The sequence below is a fragment of the Phyllostomus hastatus genome, unplaced genomic scaffold (genome assembly GCF_019186645.2).
Source record: "Phyllostomus hastatus isolate PE091 unplaced genomic scaffold, TTU_PhHast_1.1 phas_scaffold_1674, whole genome shotgun sequence".
NCBI lineage: Eukaryota > Metazoa > Chordata > Mammalia > Chiroptera > Phyllostomidae > Phyllostomus > Phyllostomus hastatus.
In genome coordinates this window covers 31,588,715-31,603,337 of record NW_025334011.1, presented here as the reverse complement: position 1 = coordinate 31,603,337, position 14,623 = coordinate 31,588,715, and the positions used below count along the sequence as shown (strand labels likewise).

Genomic DNA, 14,623 nt, shown 5'->3' with positions numbered 1-14,623 from the left:
CACTGTTGACCAAAACAAAACAAGGGTCACTGGGACATCTTCAGTGGGCGACGAAACCAGAACAGCACACCTACGACAAGCCAGCTCCCAAAGCCAGCGCAAGCCCGCCCGAGCGCCGTCTAGGTGGATTCGGGTGGCCGTATCAAGCCTCCGACGACGTGCCAGCCCTGCGCGACTACACGCTGCGCAAGAACGCTGCGCAAGCCTATTCCGTTACCCAATCCCAGAGCGCGCTGCGGAATCGCGCCTGCGCAGAAGGGAAAAGCGAGCGCCGCGTGGACGCCAGCCAGACTGCGCTTGCGCGTTTGCTTCTCCTCAGTAATTGGTTTCTACCTTTTGCTGGGTACGCCCCCAGTTCAATTTTCACTTTCTCTTCCCCCTTCTTCCTGAGGCTACTGTGTTTTACTTCCGGTTGCCAGCTCCGTCACTGAGAGTCGACCTGTTCTTTCAGGCCGCGAAGCTTCTTGGGTTCTGTTTCTTTCTGTGTCTTCTTAGGGAGGGGCGGTGCTTGGCTGACTAGCGCGGCGGGGCTTGAGGGTTCCGAGCCTGGACGCCGGGCCGCGTTCTCTTCGCCTGCGCCTCAGGCCCGCCCTTCAAGGCCGAGTCCTCCTTCCCCAAGCCTTTGGCACAGAGGCGGGGAGGAAGGACGAGCTACGACGTGGTGGATCCTGAGCATCTCTGACGAGCCTGTGCTAACCGGGAACCAAGGCCACCCATTAAAAATCCGGGTGGAGGGGGTCCCGCAAAAAGACAACTCAAGGGCTCCCTTGCCGTGAAGGAGGCAAAAACAACTTATTATCAAGGTCCGAAAAGTATCTCTTGTCACTTTTGACTGTGAGGGATCAGGAGGAAGGAAGCGCGTGTGTGGAGGAGCGGACAACATATGAAAGCATGGGGAAGAAATTGAAAAATAATCCCAGATTTTCGGGGGTGCCGACTGCACAAAGAACAGGTAAAACTTCCCCTGTGTGGGGACCTTAGTTTGTGGACCTTTGTAGACACCTGAAAGGAATCAGAGATCCTGTCCTCCAAAATTGAGGTGCATGGTGTAGCTGTTTGGGTGTTTGTAGCTTCGCTATTATAGTTAAAACTTTTCAAATTGTAATTTGCATGCTTTTTATGAATGATGAATGACTAACGCGTTCTTGCCTGTTTGTCCTGCTCCGGCGTGAGTTGGGTGGAAGGGAACGGTGGTTGTCAGAATCCTTTTTGCTCTGCTGCTTTTTAAATTTCTCCACTTTTTACCACTTGTGGCCATTCTCAGTTACATCTTAATTTGTTGCTAGGAAGTCAGCATTTTACAGGTTGGTATGGGGCTTCGAGATTTATCTTTCCCCCTTTTAAGGTAGAAAGTCTAGAACGGTTTAAGTTATTTCTTTTGAGTTGCTTGTCAAAGGACAGCTCCATCTTTATGGACATTATGAGAAATACTTAAAGTTTTGGTCATTTGGTTTGGACTGGCTGTTTAGTTTTATAAGGATTCTATTCTCTATGAATCCTGAACCATAAATTTCTTTTTGTAGAGAATGTCAGTACCCAACCCTTCGTTTCTTCCTTCCTTCCTTCCTTCCTTCCTTCCTTCCTTCCTCCCTCCCTCCCTCCCTCCCTCCCTCCCTCCCTCCCTCCCTCCCTCCCTCCCTCCCTCCCTCCCTCCGTATTAAAGGAAGAGATCCATTCATAGGGAAGGTTATTTAGCGAACAATTGAAGTACCGCAAAAGGAATGTCATGCTAGGTTGGTACCCTCAACCCAGTTGTTTGAGTGTGGCACCAAGCCGCATTTTGTGGGAGAACTTGCAAATTAACCTCAAAACGTGAGGAAGATACTTTGAAAATCTTCAAGTTTTATTTAATCACTATTTGTTTGAAATCCAAAAATTTATATAGACCTCCCTGACCCTTCTTTATTCTCCCTGTAAGGTAAAATTAGAATGATAAAGCTTGTAAAAATATATTCCACACTTAAGTGCTGTACAAGTTTATGGTGTTATTGTAGTAATATTAGCTCTCTAAGGGCCCAAAATGTTCCCCTGAAAAACGATTAAAAGGAAAAGGGTGTATATATATGTAATATTGTTGGATCTGAGATTGGTAGTAAGCCTACTCAGGAGATTTATAATAAAGCAGATAATCCTTGATAGCGTAAGAATACTCCCATGTTGAAAAACCGCCTTCTAGAACTGGATAACACTATACAATATGTTCAGTACGTCAGTAAATAGTTTTCCCAACTAGAGAAAAATAAAAAGGCACTGTTTTTACACAAATATTGTAGGAATGACAAAGAACACTCTTTGAAATTTTGTGTTTTCAGAACATTTGCCAAGTGTTACCAGTTATCTTTAAAAAGAGCTATATCATGAGCATCTCCTGTAATCCAAACACAGTTGCTTAAGTGAATTAAAATTCCCAGTACCTAAAAACGTGCCTGAGACACAGTAATTTGCTAAATAAATGCAGTATATCTATCTAGAATAATTAAATAGATAAGGCATCTATTTATTGAATGAGCTTTCATTTCTCCATGAATGGATTTTTATTTTCAAGTTTTCCCCTATAACTAACGATGCTGCAGTGATGATATTTTTTACTAATATAAGTCATGCTTCATATGCTCGTGATAGTATTTCTGTAGAAATGATTCATTATGAGAATGCTGGATAATAATACTGTTAACTTGCCCTCAAATGATTCTACCCTTTTCTATTTACTCTCTTCAAAAGGCTTTTAAAAAAAATCTTCCTGCTAGCTAGCAATGGATGGTAACATTATTTCTTTAATATCTTACTAATTTTCTAATAATTGAAAATAACCCATTTTACTTTTTATCTTACTTGGGTAACCAGAAAGTTAAACATTTTTGGCCAGGTCATATCCTTTACTTGTTTATTTGGGTGGGGGAGGTGGTTCTGAACTCTTCTTTGAACCATTTAATCTATTGCCATACTGTTTTAATTATTAAAGCTTTATAATATATTTTGGTGCTTTCTTTTGAAAAAAGCTGTGGGCTCTTCTTTTGCATTTTTCTTCCAGATGAAATTTAGAATCAACTTTTGAAGTTCTATAGAAAATCTTGTTGGGATATTATTTGTGATTGCTTTGAATTTATAGATTAATTTGAGAAGAAACATTCTTTTGAGTTTTTCCTTCTAGGAGAATAGGTATGTCTCCTTGTTTCTTCTATTACAATATCTGTTGTAAAATATACCATTTATGTGTACTGTAAAAAATATATGTGTACTCAACTTCATAGAACATTGCAAATACTGTATTGTGTCATGTGTAATGCTCACTTTTTTACCCAAATTTTTTAGGGAAAAATGAGGATGTGTATTATACATGGGTATAATGATTATGTACCATGGGAATAATAATCCCATGTATAATGCTCACAAAGCCAAGGGTGTGCATTATACACAGGAGCACATTATATGCAACAAAATATGGTACCTTAGAAGCCTTTAGTGTGTGCCTCTTCCCAGAAGCAAAGTACTCCCTGCCACATCACCATGCTCATTTTGAATTTGGGGTTAATTACTCCCTTATTTTTCTTTACAGTTTTATCATATTGTTTACTTTCATCTGTTTTTGTATTTACTTAAATAGAATCATATGGTATATTCTATGAATTACTTGTATTAAACATGTTCCTGAGATTCATCCCTGTTGAAGCATGTGCTTGTGTTTCAGCAATTCAGAAATTTTTCAGTCTCAGGACTCCTTTACACTTTTAAAAATTATTCAGGACTCCAAAGGACTTTTGTTTATGTGAATTATATCATAGGCATTGAAAATGGCCAGTTTTAAATATAATTATTTAATTATATTTAATTAAATATAATTAATTAATTAATTAAATTATTTAATTATATTTAAATATACCAGTAAAGATAATATATATTGTATGCCCTGGCTGGTGTGGCTTAGTGGACTGAGCACCGAACTGTGAAGATAATATATATTGTAATCTCTAAATACTATAAATACTATATGTTTATTGGTACCTCTAAAAATAATAATAAACCTATTACACCTTAACATAATAACATTTTTAATGAAAAATAACTTTTCCAAAACAAAAAAAAATAGTGACAAAGGTGGCTTTGTTTTACTCTTTTGCAAACATCTGTAGTGACTGCAGTCTCTTATCTGCTTCTGCATTCAATCTTGCAATATATTGCTTTGGTTCAAGTGTATGAAGAAGATTTGGTCTCAGCTGTGTAATTAGAAGTCAGTTGCACATACCTTTTCTTTTTTGTGGTATTTTTTGTATGTTTGTTATGGTAAGCAAAAGTTCTTGATTTTAAAAATTTTCATTTTATGTCTGTATACTTGGAATTGTTATTTATGTATAGTTTGGAATATAAATATAATTTAGCTTTATTCTCATATGGATAACCAGTTGTAGTAGAATTTACCATTGAATCCACTTGGATCTGAAGTTTTGCTAGTGGGAGATTTTTGGCTAATTGATATAAAATATAATGGTTACAGGATTACTCAGATTTAAAAAAAAATTGTCAGTTGTACTAAGATTTTTCTATGTCCATATTGTCTAAATTTTTAATATTTCTTATCACAGTCATTAAAAGTGCCTTCTTACTATCATTATTGTCTGAAGCATGTGCAATTATGCCTACTTTATTTCTGATATTGAATATTTTATTCCTGTTTCCCCTCACCCCTTTCTGTTAATTCATTTTGTGTGTAGCATATCAGTTAGAATTACCTTTAATTCTAACTGATCTAATTCTAATTCACATATCAGTGAATTTTTTTCGTTTTATGGTTATCTGTAAAATATTTCTGTTAAAAAAGAAAAAATTGGTTATTTTGAGATAGCTTTAGAGTCATACACACTTGTATGTTTTAGATGTCTCTTAAAGAGCACCTGTTGGAATTTTTTGATGCAATTTTAAAAATACAGTAACTACAGTTACTCTTATTTTGTGCTTTCTCTTTGTCCTGATGATTCTATATATTTCTTTCTTCTTTTTGATTATTTTTTAAATATTGACTTAATAATTTTTTTGTTCCGTTTTTTTCTTATGTACTAGTTTGGAGATCCTGTGCTTTTTTCTTTTTATTATAATTTTAGAAAAGTCATGCATCTTTGATTTTTTCAAAATCTAAAAATAACCAATATTTTTACCTTTCTCTTACACAATATAAGAACCTTAGAAGTTTAACTTCATTCAACCCCTTCATGAGTCAAGTGTTACTATCATATACTTAAATTAAAAAAACATATTCTTACCCATGAGAGAGAGACCTGTTTAGAATTATTGTGTTTCACAGTCATTGCTTGTGTACATTTCCCACATTTTTTTTTACTGCTTTCTGTATTAGTCATTGCTTCTTTTATATTTTAGACCATCCATCTAGGGCCATTTGCCTTCTGCTTAAAGTACATCCGTGGAATGGGCTTTTATTGAAGGTCTTTTGATGATGAACTCTTAATTTTTGTGACGAACTCTCGGTTTACCTGAAAATTTCTTTGTTTCATTGTCATTTATGTGAGATCGTTTTGTTGAATATAGCAGTTTAGTAAGGCAGTTGTTTCTTCTAGTACACTGAAGTTCTCATTCCTCTGTCTTTTGGTTTTCATTATTGCTATTGAAAAGTCACCTGTCAGTCTCTCAGTATCTTTTTCTCTGGCTGCTTTTTTCATCTTGTCTTTGGTTTTCTGATGTTTCACAGAAATACATATCCTTATTTATCTTGCTTGGGATTATTTGGCTTCTTAAATCTGTAAATTGAAGGTGTTTTGAAGTATGTTCATTGGCTTCATAATTCCATTTTTATATTCTATTGATTTATCTATCTTAATGTATAAATAAATCTTTGCTAAATGACATAGTATATGTTTCTGCTGGTATTTTGCTTTCCTTTTCACTTCATTTACCGTAGCTTCCTCAAAAGAATGAATGATAAACTTGTGGATTTTTGATAATCTGATAAGTGAAAAGTGAAACTTGATAATAGAACTCGAGGATTTGTCTTTTTTGGGGGAAGGGGTAGGACTATGATTACTCTTTCTGTTTTTTTCATCACAATTGGTTTATTCAAATGTTTCTTAGATTTAGCCCAGTGATGATAAATTATATCCTTATAGTTTTCATATTTACTGGTATAAATTGTATATAATTTATAATTTTAGGAATATTTTCTCTATATTTGTGGTTATATCCTTTTAATTTCCAATATTTAATTTTTAGTTTTTCTTCATTATATTTGCTAAAAGACTAATGTATTTCAAAAGAACCAACTTTTGTTTCTATTGATTATATCAAGTGGTCATCAGGTTGTTTTTACTTTTAAATTGGGCTTCTCTTTTTAAAATTACTTTTTTTATTGTAAGAAATGCATCTGGGGCATACTTTCTATTTTCCCTTAATACTTTAATGACACTTAATTGGAGAACAAAATCCCTGGCTAACATTCTGTGTGAAGACTCGCTGCTCTTTTGACATGGTAAAACAGACACTGTTTAGTACCTTTGGGTACACCTGCTCCTCCATTAGGAGAAAGAATTTTCAAAACTCCAACTCATGAAGCCTGACTTGACCAGTGTAAGCACCTGCTTTGCGGTTATCCCCTACTTCTTTGTGAGCCTTCTTAAGTGAACGGGCCTATTCTTTGTCCAGGGCATTTGAGATAGGATAGGTCTAGGGGTAGTTGCAATTGGGATAACAAAACAAAACTTCATTATGCCATGGATTAGATGTCACTTGCTCTTTTGTCATATGTAATAATTAAAAGGATCCAAAGCATGTCTTAAAGTATAATTGTGAGAGAAATTCGTTCTTAGGATTTTCTTGTAATAGGGACAGAACTACTTAATATCTTTGTAATAAACACATTAATGCAGCTATTTCATTGCAGACTGATAGTTGAATGCTAAAGCACAAATTAATAAACCAAGTTTGATGAGGATCCAGAACAAAAGTCAGTTACTTTATAAAGATGTCTAAAAATGTTACAGTATAACTTTGAAGTGATTCTACTAAAAGGTACATAATTTTGAATATGGAATGTGTGATCTCCAAAGGAACTGTTGACTTTTTATACAGCATTGCAAAAAAAGAAAACTAAATTTGACAGAAACAAGATTATAAGCATCTGATATGCAAAAATACTTTTTGCAATTGAATTGTATTTTGAGAAGGTTAAAACAATCTTCAAAAATGGAATATTAAATCTAAGAGTAAATAGGTCACAGTTAATTGAAAACATATTACTGATAACTAATGTATAACTAATTTTTGCACAATGGATATAATTCCCCCCAAATATATATTTTTTAAAACGCAATTTTTGTCCCATTGGATATACTAACTACCCAAAGTGAATTTATTTTTAAATAGCACATAATTAATTTGATTCTGTATGTATTTTAGTAATTTGCTTTGTGAACTCAGACTTTCCTGTTTTCCGTATGTACATCACAGGAGCAGTAATGATTCTTCACACTCTCCTGATTAAATTTCCTCTTGCAAATGCAGGTGCAGTTCAGGAAATGCATGTGAATGTCTTAGGTTATTTGGTTAAAACCTGAGTCAAAAGTAAAGATGTCCTTAGGTCATACCAAATAAGTTCATTCCCTCCGTTCCCCATTCAATTTTATTTTTGATGAGTTTTGTTAGGACTGCCTTGCTTAGTGGGAGGGACTAGCCCCCCCTCCCCCCATCATGACCCCTTGTGCTGGTGTTACCAGGATCTCTTGGGGATCTATGGAATATCCAAAGCGATATTCAATCAGCCTTCTGTTTATACAACAAAGCCTATGACTCCGGTGAGTTTACTAGAAGATAATGGGAAAGCCTAATAGGGACAATGAGTTAGAATAATTTGGAGTCACCTTAAGTGAAGAGACATGGATTTCCAAGTAGGTCTGGGATTTACAATTTGATCTTTGTTAGTGGTTACCTGCGGACCGGACCCTCCAGGAAATTGAAGCTTGAAGCCATCATTGTAAAATAGCCATAAAACCTTCCACCTTCCTCTAACTTGTGTGGCTCAGTTGGTTGTACTTCCTCCCTCCGACCAAAAGGTCGCTGGTTGGATTCCTAGTCAGAGCACATGCCTGGGTTATGGCAGCCTATAGATGTTTTTCCCCTTCTCCCCCCCCCCCCCCCAAAAAAAAAACCATAAAAAATACGGTTTTTTTAAAAAGCCCACTTTTGGGTATTAGAGGACTTCAGAAACAGAGGACCAAAGTCACTCTGCTTGTTTTTCCTGCCCTCAGACCATGTTGCAGCTTCCACGAAACCCCCCTGCATCTGCTAACTCGAGACCCACGGCCCTCCTTGAGTTTTAAAAGGCGCTTCCGCGTGCCCCCGCGTGCCTCCGCGTGCCCGTGCGGTGCCGGCCGCACTGGCCTTCGCTGGTGGGAGGGGGCCATCAGGGCATTGGCACAGCCCCCTCCCCCACACACCATGAGGTAAGGGGGGCCACTGGGCCCCCACCCCCAACTCTGGCTCCCCTCTGGTGCCTGGGGCACCTAAATGGACTGAATTGCCTACCAGAGCACAGGGCGAAGAGGAGACTGGTAGAAGTGACAGATTAGGTGTCCAACTGTGTGTAGGGGGCTTTAGGGAGTAACTTGGGCCACAGAGATGAGACGGGTGATGACACACCCCACACACGGTTTTATGGTACTTAAAGGTTTACAGAGTATTTTTGCTCCTAACTCATTGGATTCTGTGAGTATGGTAGTGGGGAAACCCATGCAGAACTCTTAGAGAGATGGCGTCACTTCTTCCACATTTTCTGTGCGTGTAGACTTAACAGTATTTTAGATCATCTTTTGAAATTTAAAACTGATTCTAAATGGGCTTTGCACTTCATATAACAGCAAGGAGTATCTTGGGTTTTACTCCTTTCTGTACATGATTATCTTGACATTAGAAAACTCTAAAACTTGTATATGGCAAACATTTTCAAATGTTTATGAAAATCATAGATTTCTCATTTTATAGTATTTTCTGTTTTTTAATGGGGACACTTTGTTTTATGGGTGTCTCTATTACTGTTTTGGCTTATGGGAAACACGATTTCCATTTCTTTTCTCTACTTAGTCTTCATTTAGTAAACTAACTTGCTACTACTTAGGACTATGGGAGATCTTGTTTTCCAAAATTAAAATAACTTTACTTCCCCCAGATTATATTTTATGCTTATGTGACATTTCAAATGATAATACATAAAGCTGTAAAAATGTTAGAAAAATTACCTATACTCACCTGCTGTGGTGCTAGGTGCTCTGCTGGACACTGGGGGACTTTGGTGAATAAGACAGAGGATGTACCTCTATGGACCTTACATGCTAGTGGGGAAGGTAGGCCCCCCAAAAGTAAACTGATAAAGTAATTGCAGTTACAGTGAGTGCTTTTAAGAAAACACCTACTTTAGGTGATCAGAGGTTTATCTGAAGGGTAACTTCTAGATTACACTAAAGGAAGAGAGGGAGTTAAGCCATGGACAAAATGGGAGAAAACTCATTCCAGTCAGAAATAACCAGCACAAAAGCCTGAAGAGATGAAAGAGCTTGAATTGGAAAGATCAGTGTAGCTAGAACTTAATAGTAATTTTGTTAGCGAGGGCTAGATTTTACATGGCTGAGGCAGGAGTGTGCATTGCATCTGAGGGCAAAAAGAAGCCACTTCAGGGTTTTAAGTAGAGAAATGATCAGGAAAATGAATTCATTCATTCATTATATAAATGTTTGTTGAAATTTTACTGTGTACTAGACACTATTCTGGGCACTGGAGATACAGCATGGAAAAGGACAGATTGCCTGTATTTATGAAATTGTTAATCTGGTGGTGGGAGGATAATCAAATAAACAAAAATATCAGATATTGGTAAGTGTTGTACAGAAGATGATCATTACTTATGTATTTATTTTTGTAATCCTTAGCCAAGGACATGCTTACTGATTTGAGAGAGACAGACAAACAGACAGACATCGATCAGTAGCCTTCCGTATGCACCCCAACTGGGAATCGAACCTGCAACATAGATAGGTGCCCTGACCAGAAATCGAACCCACAACTTTTTAGTGTATGGGATGGTGCATCAATCAACTGAGCACTCAGCCAGGGCAAGATGACTACTGTTTAAATTGTGGTGTATATTCTTTAAGACCACACACATGTGCATGTGCACAGAGAAACACACACACACATGCTTTTCTTTCCCTGAATCAATTCATGGCAGGACATTTTTCTGTGTTGAACAGCTTTCTTTTATTTGGGAATATCTTAATTTTGTTTTTAAGATTAAGTATGGCAAAAATAATAATGCATAAAGGAAAAAATACTGTACAGCAACAAAAATTTATATATAAGGTCTGTTCACAAGGTAGCCAGCCATGTAATATATAAAATAAAGATTTATTAAAGAACATATAAGATACAAGAAACATTGCACCAAGAACAGTGATGCCTCAGTCCCCTTCGAAGTAGGCACTTTGGGCCCTCACACAGTTCTCCCAATCACTATCAACAGCCCTGTTGTATTTTCCTGAATCTCATCAACATTCTGAAATCTCTACCTTTTCAAAGGTGATTTTAGTTTTGGGAAAAGCCATAAGTTGCAGGGCACCAAATCTGGGCTGTAGGGGTGCTGAGTCATCTGGGTGATTTGATGTTTCACCAAAACACTCTGCCAGAAGCATGATGCATGAGCAGGCACATTATCATGATGAAGCTGCCAGTCGCCACTTGCCCATAGCTATGGTCGTCTGTATCATCTGAATACTTTCTGCAGAGGAATGTTCAGGCTTAATGCAAAATTTGATGCAGATTCATTGCTCTACTCGCTCAGTCATTTTGAGTGCGACAGCTACACAGCACACATGCTCACTCAGCTGTGTCTCCTACCTCCACTGACTAGTACACTGAAGTTGTCATTGTTCACTTGTGCATTCCAGTCCTCTCCTTGGCTGCCAGGTTACACCGATGTTGCACAAACTATTCTTGCTACATTAACAATGGCTGGACTTTGCCTGGACAGACCTCATATATATCTAAGAGAAATGAAAACATGCTCACCTAAAAACTTGTACACAGATATTCCTAGCAGCATTATTCATAATAGTCCCAAAGTAAAAACAACCCAAGTGTCCATCAGGTGATGATTGGATAAGTAAAATGTGGTTTATCCATAAAATAAAATATTATTTGGCCATAAAAAGGAATGAAGTACATGCTACAATATGAATGAACCTTGAAAACATGCTAAGAGAAAGAAGCCAGTCACAAAGACCACATATTGTGTAATTCCATTTATATGTAATGGTATAGTATAGACAAGTCTTTAGAGACAAAGTAAATTACTAGTGACGTAGGCCCAGGGGTAGGGAGTAATGAGGGGAGAGGAGGATAGCTAAAATGATACAGGGGTTTGCAGGAGGATGAAAGTGTTCTAAAAATAATAGTGGTAATGGTTGCATACCTCTGAATATACTAAAAGCCATCAAATTGTACACTTTAAACAGGTGAATTGCATACTATGTTAATTATGTATGTTAAAATAAATTAATGAAGCATAGAACTTACGACGAAAGATCACAAAGCAGAAATACAAGAAGTTGAGAAAAAGGCAGCCAGACAGTAGGAAGATATAAAATGGGAACTGGAAGAACAGAAAAGAAAGGGAAGAAAAGGATTAAACCCTTTCAAAAACAAAGAATAAATGATGAGATACATATGGAAGACATAAAGGTAGAATTGAAATCCTATGTATATTTTGCCATAGTTTTAAAAACAAGACAGAAATAAAAACATTTTTAAAAAGCAAATAATGAGATAATGATATGGGAGATGGCTAAAATAGTTCCAAAATACCCTAAACTGGAGCACCCAAAGAAGAAAATCAAAACCCTGCAATAAAATACACACACACACACATATACATATTTGAATCTTCCTAATGAAAGGGTACATCATATTCCAAGGAAAACTGGCCCAGAACTGGGACATCCTGGTAAAATATTTTCGACTGGCAAAAGATCATATTGTAAGGGAAAGAAAAGCAAGTTGGTGGCAGAACACAACACCAGAAAACTGATGAACCACATGCAAGATACTCAAAGAAAAGTGAGCCAAGGATTTTTTTTTTTTTGTCCTGCCAAGCTGGCCTTTGGTTATAATGACTATTGATGGGTTGTTTTGAACATTTAGGGCTTCAGGTCTTTTTTATATGAGTTTTTCTTGGGAAAACAACTGGAAGACAAACTTTAGTTGATCAGTAAATGAGAAGGGAAACTTCAGTCAAGGAATTGACCACTAAAAACCTAGCATTAATTAGAAGGTATTACTAGAGATCACTGTCTTTCTAACTTTAAAGAAAGTACTTTTTATGTTACAGTATCTATTTTTGTTGGTGACATTGCTTTAAAATGGTCTTTTTTTATACTTTGTATTTTTAATCCTTACCCAAAGAACATATTCACTAATTTTAGAGAGAGAAGAGGGGTGGAGGAGAGAGAGAGAGAAACATCAATGTAAGGGAAATATCAATCAGTTGCTCCCATATACATCCTTACCAGGGGTTGAATTTGAAACCCAGGTATGTATGTGTCCTGACCAGGAATCAAGCCTGCAATTTTTGGGGGTATGAGACAATCCTCCAACCAACTGAGCCATCCAGCCAGGGCTTACACTTTATAAATTAATTTTTTAATTTAAGTACACAGTCTTATATTGGTTATATTAGTTTTAGGTGTACAATACAGTGATTCAACATTTTTATACTTCACAATTTGATTACCCCACTAATTCTAGTCAATCATCTGTCATCCTTCCCCTTTTCATCCCCTCTCTTTTGGTAACTATTCCTTTGGTCTCTGTTTCTATGAGACTGTTCTTGTTTTGTTTGTTTTATATTAAGATTCCAAATATAAGTGAAACCATACAGTATTCTTTTTTCTCTGCCTAACTGACTTCAATTAGCATAATACACTCTAGGACTCAGGTGTCCAACCTGCAGCCCGTGGCAGCCCAGAATGGTTATGAATGCGGGCCAACACAAAATTGTAAATTTACTTAAAACCTTTTTTTTGCTCATCAGTTTTTGTTTGTGTTTGTGTATTTAGTGTGTGGCCCAAGACAACTCTTTCTTCTTCCAGTCCAGCCTAGAGAGACACCAAAAGGTTGGACACCCTTGCCTAGGTCATCCATTTTGTTGCAAATAAGATTTCATTTTTTATTGCCGAGTACTGTTCCATTGTGCATATATATATATATATATATATATATATATATATATATATATGTATGTATATATGTATGTATATATATATATATATGTATGTATATATATATATATATATGTGTGTATATATATATATATGTATATATATATATCACCTCTTTCTTATCCATTCATCTATCAATGGACACCTAGGTTGCTTCCATATCTTGACCACTGTAAATAATGCTACAGCAAATATAGGGGTACATATATGATTTCCAATTAGTAGTTTTATTTTCTTTGGATAAAAACCCAGAAGTGGAATTGCTGGGTCAACTGTTCTTTTCTGGTTTCTCTATCAAGATTAGGCTAGCCTTATAAAATAATATGTTCCTGATTCCTGTTCTTGAGAAAAATTTTTATTTTGAAAACTTCTGGGCCTGACACTTACATGCCTATAACAATTAAACAACTGTTATCAGTTACTTAACATTGATAGGTATATTCTGGTTTCCTAATTTTCTTAGGTAGGTTTTGATAAATTGTATTCTAGGGAATTCTTTTATGTTATCAATTCACATTTTGTCATATAATTATTTCTATTTTTCACATTTATAGTATATATAGATCACACCTCTTTTTATTTCTAATGTTTTATGTGCCTTTTAAAAAAATAATTTTATAAGCCCTGGCTGGTGTGGCTCAGTGGATTGAGTGTGGGCCTGTGAACCAAAGGGTCACTGGTTCAATTCCTGTTAGGGCACATGCCTGGGTTGTGGGCTAGGTTCACAGTAGGGAGCGCAGGAGAGGCAGCCAGCCACACATTGATGTTTCTCTCCATCTCTTTCCCCTGCCTTTCTTAATAAACAAATAAAATCTTTAAGAGAATAATAATTTGATGATACATTATTTTTTCAAATATCCTCTTTTGCCCCTGCTCTGTGTTTTTTTGTTCTATTTATTTCAGATTTTATTATTTGTTTCTTTCTCTTATTTTCTTTGAACTTACTGTTTCTCTGTTTTTTAAGTTCTTGAATTCACTCTTTAGTTCATTGATTTTTCAAAGGTTTTTCTTCAATTCCAAACATGGGCTCTTAAGATTAATTTTTTATGGTTGCATTGTAGTTTTACTGGATTTTGGTCAGAGATTGTGTTCTATATAGTATCAATATTTAGTACTTGAACACGTTATAAGTATGTAGTTCAGTGAGACTCCAGAAAGTTCTCTTATGCCTGCCTCAGTTGCAGTCAGTTTCTGTATTTCTGTCCTCTACCCCAGGCAACCACTGGTGTGATTTTTATCACTACAGATTAGTTTTATTCTAGAATTTCATATAAACGGAATCCTACAGCATGTACTGTTTTAGGTCTGGCTTATTTTGCCCAGTTTAATGTTTTTGAGGTTCACGCATGTATCAATTTTTC

General features: G+C 36.3%; 1 protein-coding gene across 3 annotated transcripts in view; it reads left to right on the top strand.

The window, feature by feature from the left end:
• The first annotated feature begins 425 nt into the window (after positions 1–425).
• TASOR2 (transcription activation suppressor family member 2) overlaps positions 426–14,623 on the top strand; it is a 79,362-nt gene continuing 65,164 nt past the window's right edge. For 2 of the 3 annotated variants that reach the window (XM_045857850.1, XM_045857848.1), the window contains exon 1: positions 8,375–8,441. In XM_045857850.1, the coding sequence (XP_045713806.1) occupies positions 8,437–8,441 (5 nt within the window). In that variant the 5' untranslated portion in view covers positions 8,375–8,436. Of the gene's footprint in view, positions 953–8,374; positions 8,442–14,623 lie in introns of those variants that run through there. The other variant, XM_045857849.1, reaches the window with a different exon arrangement.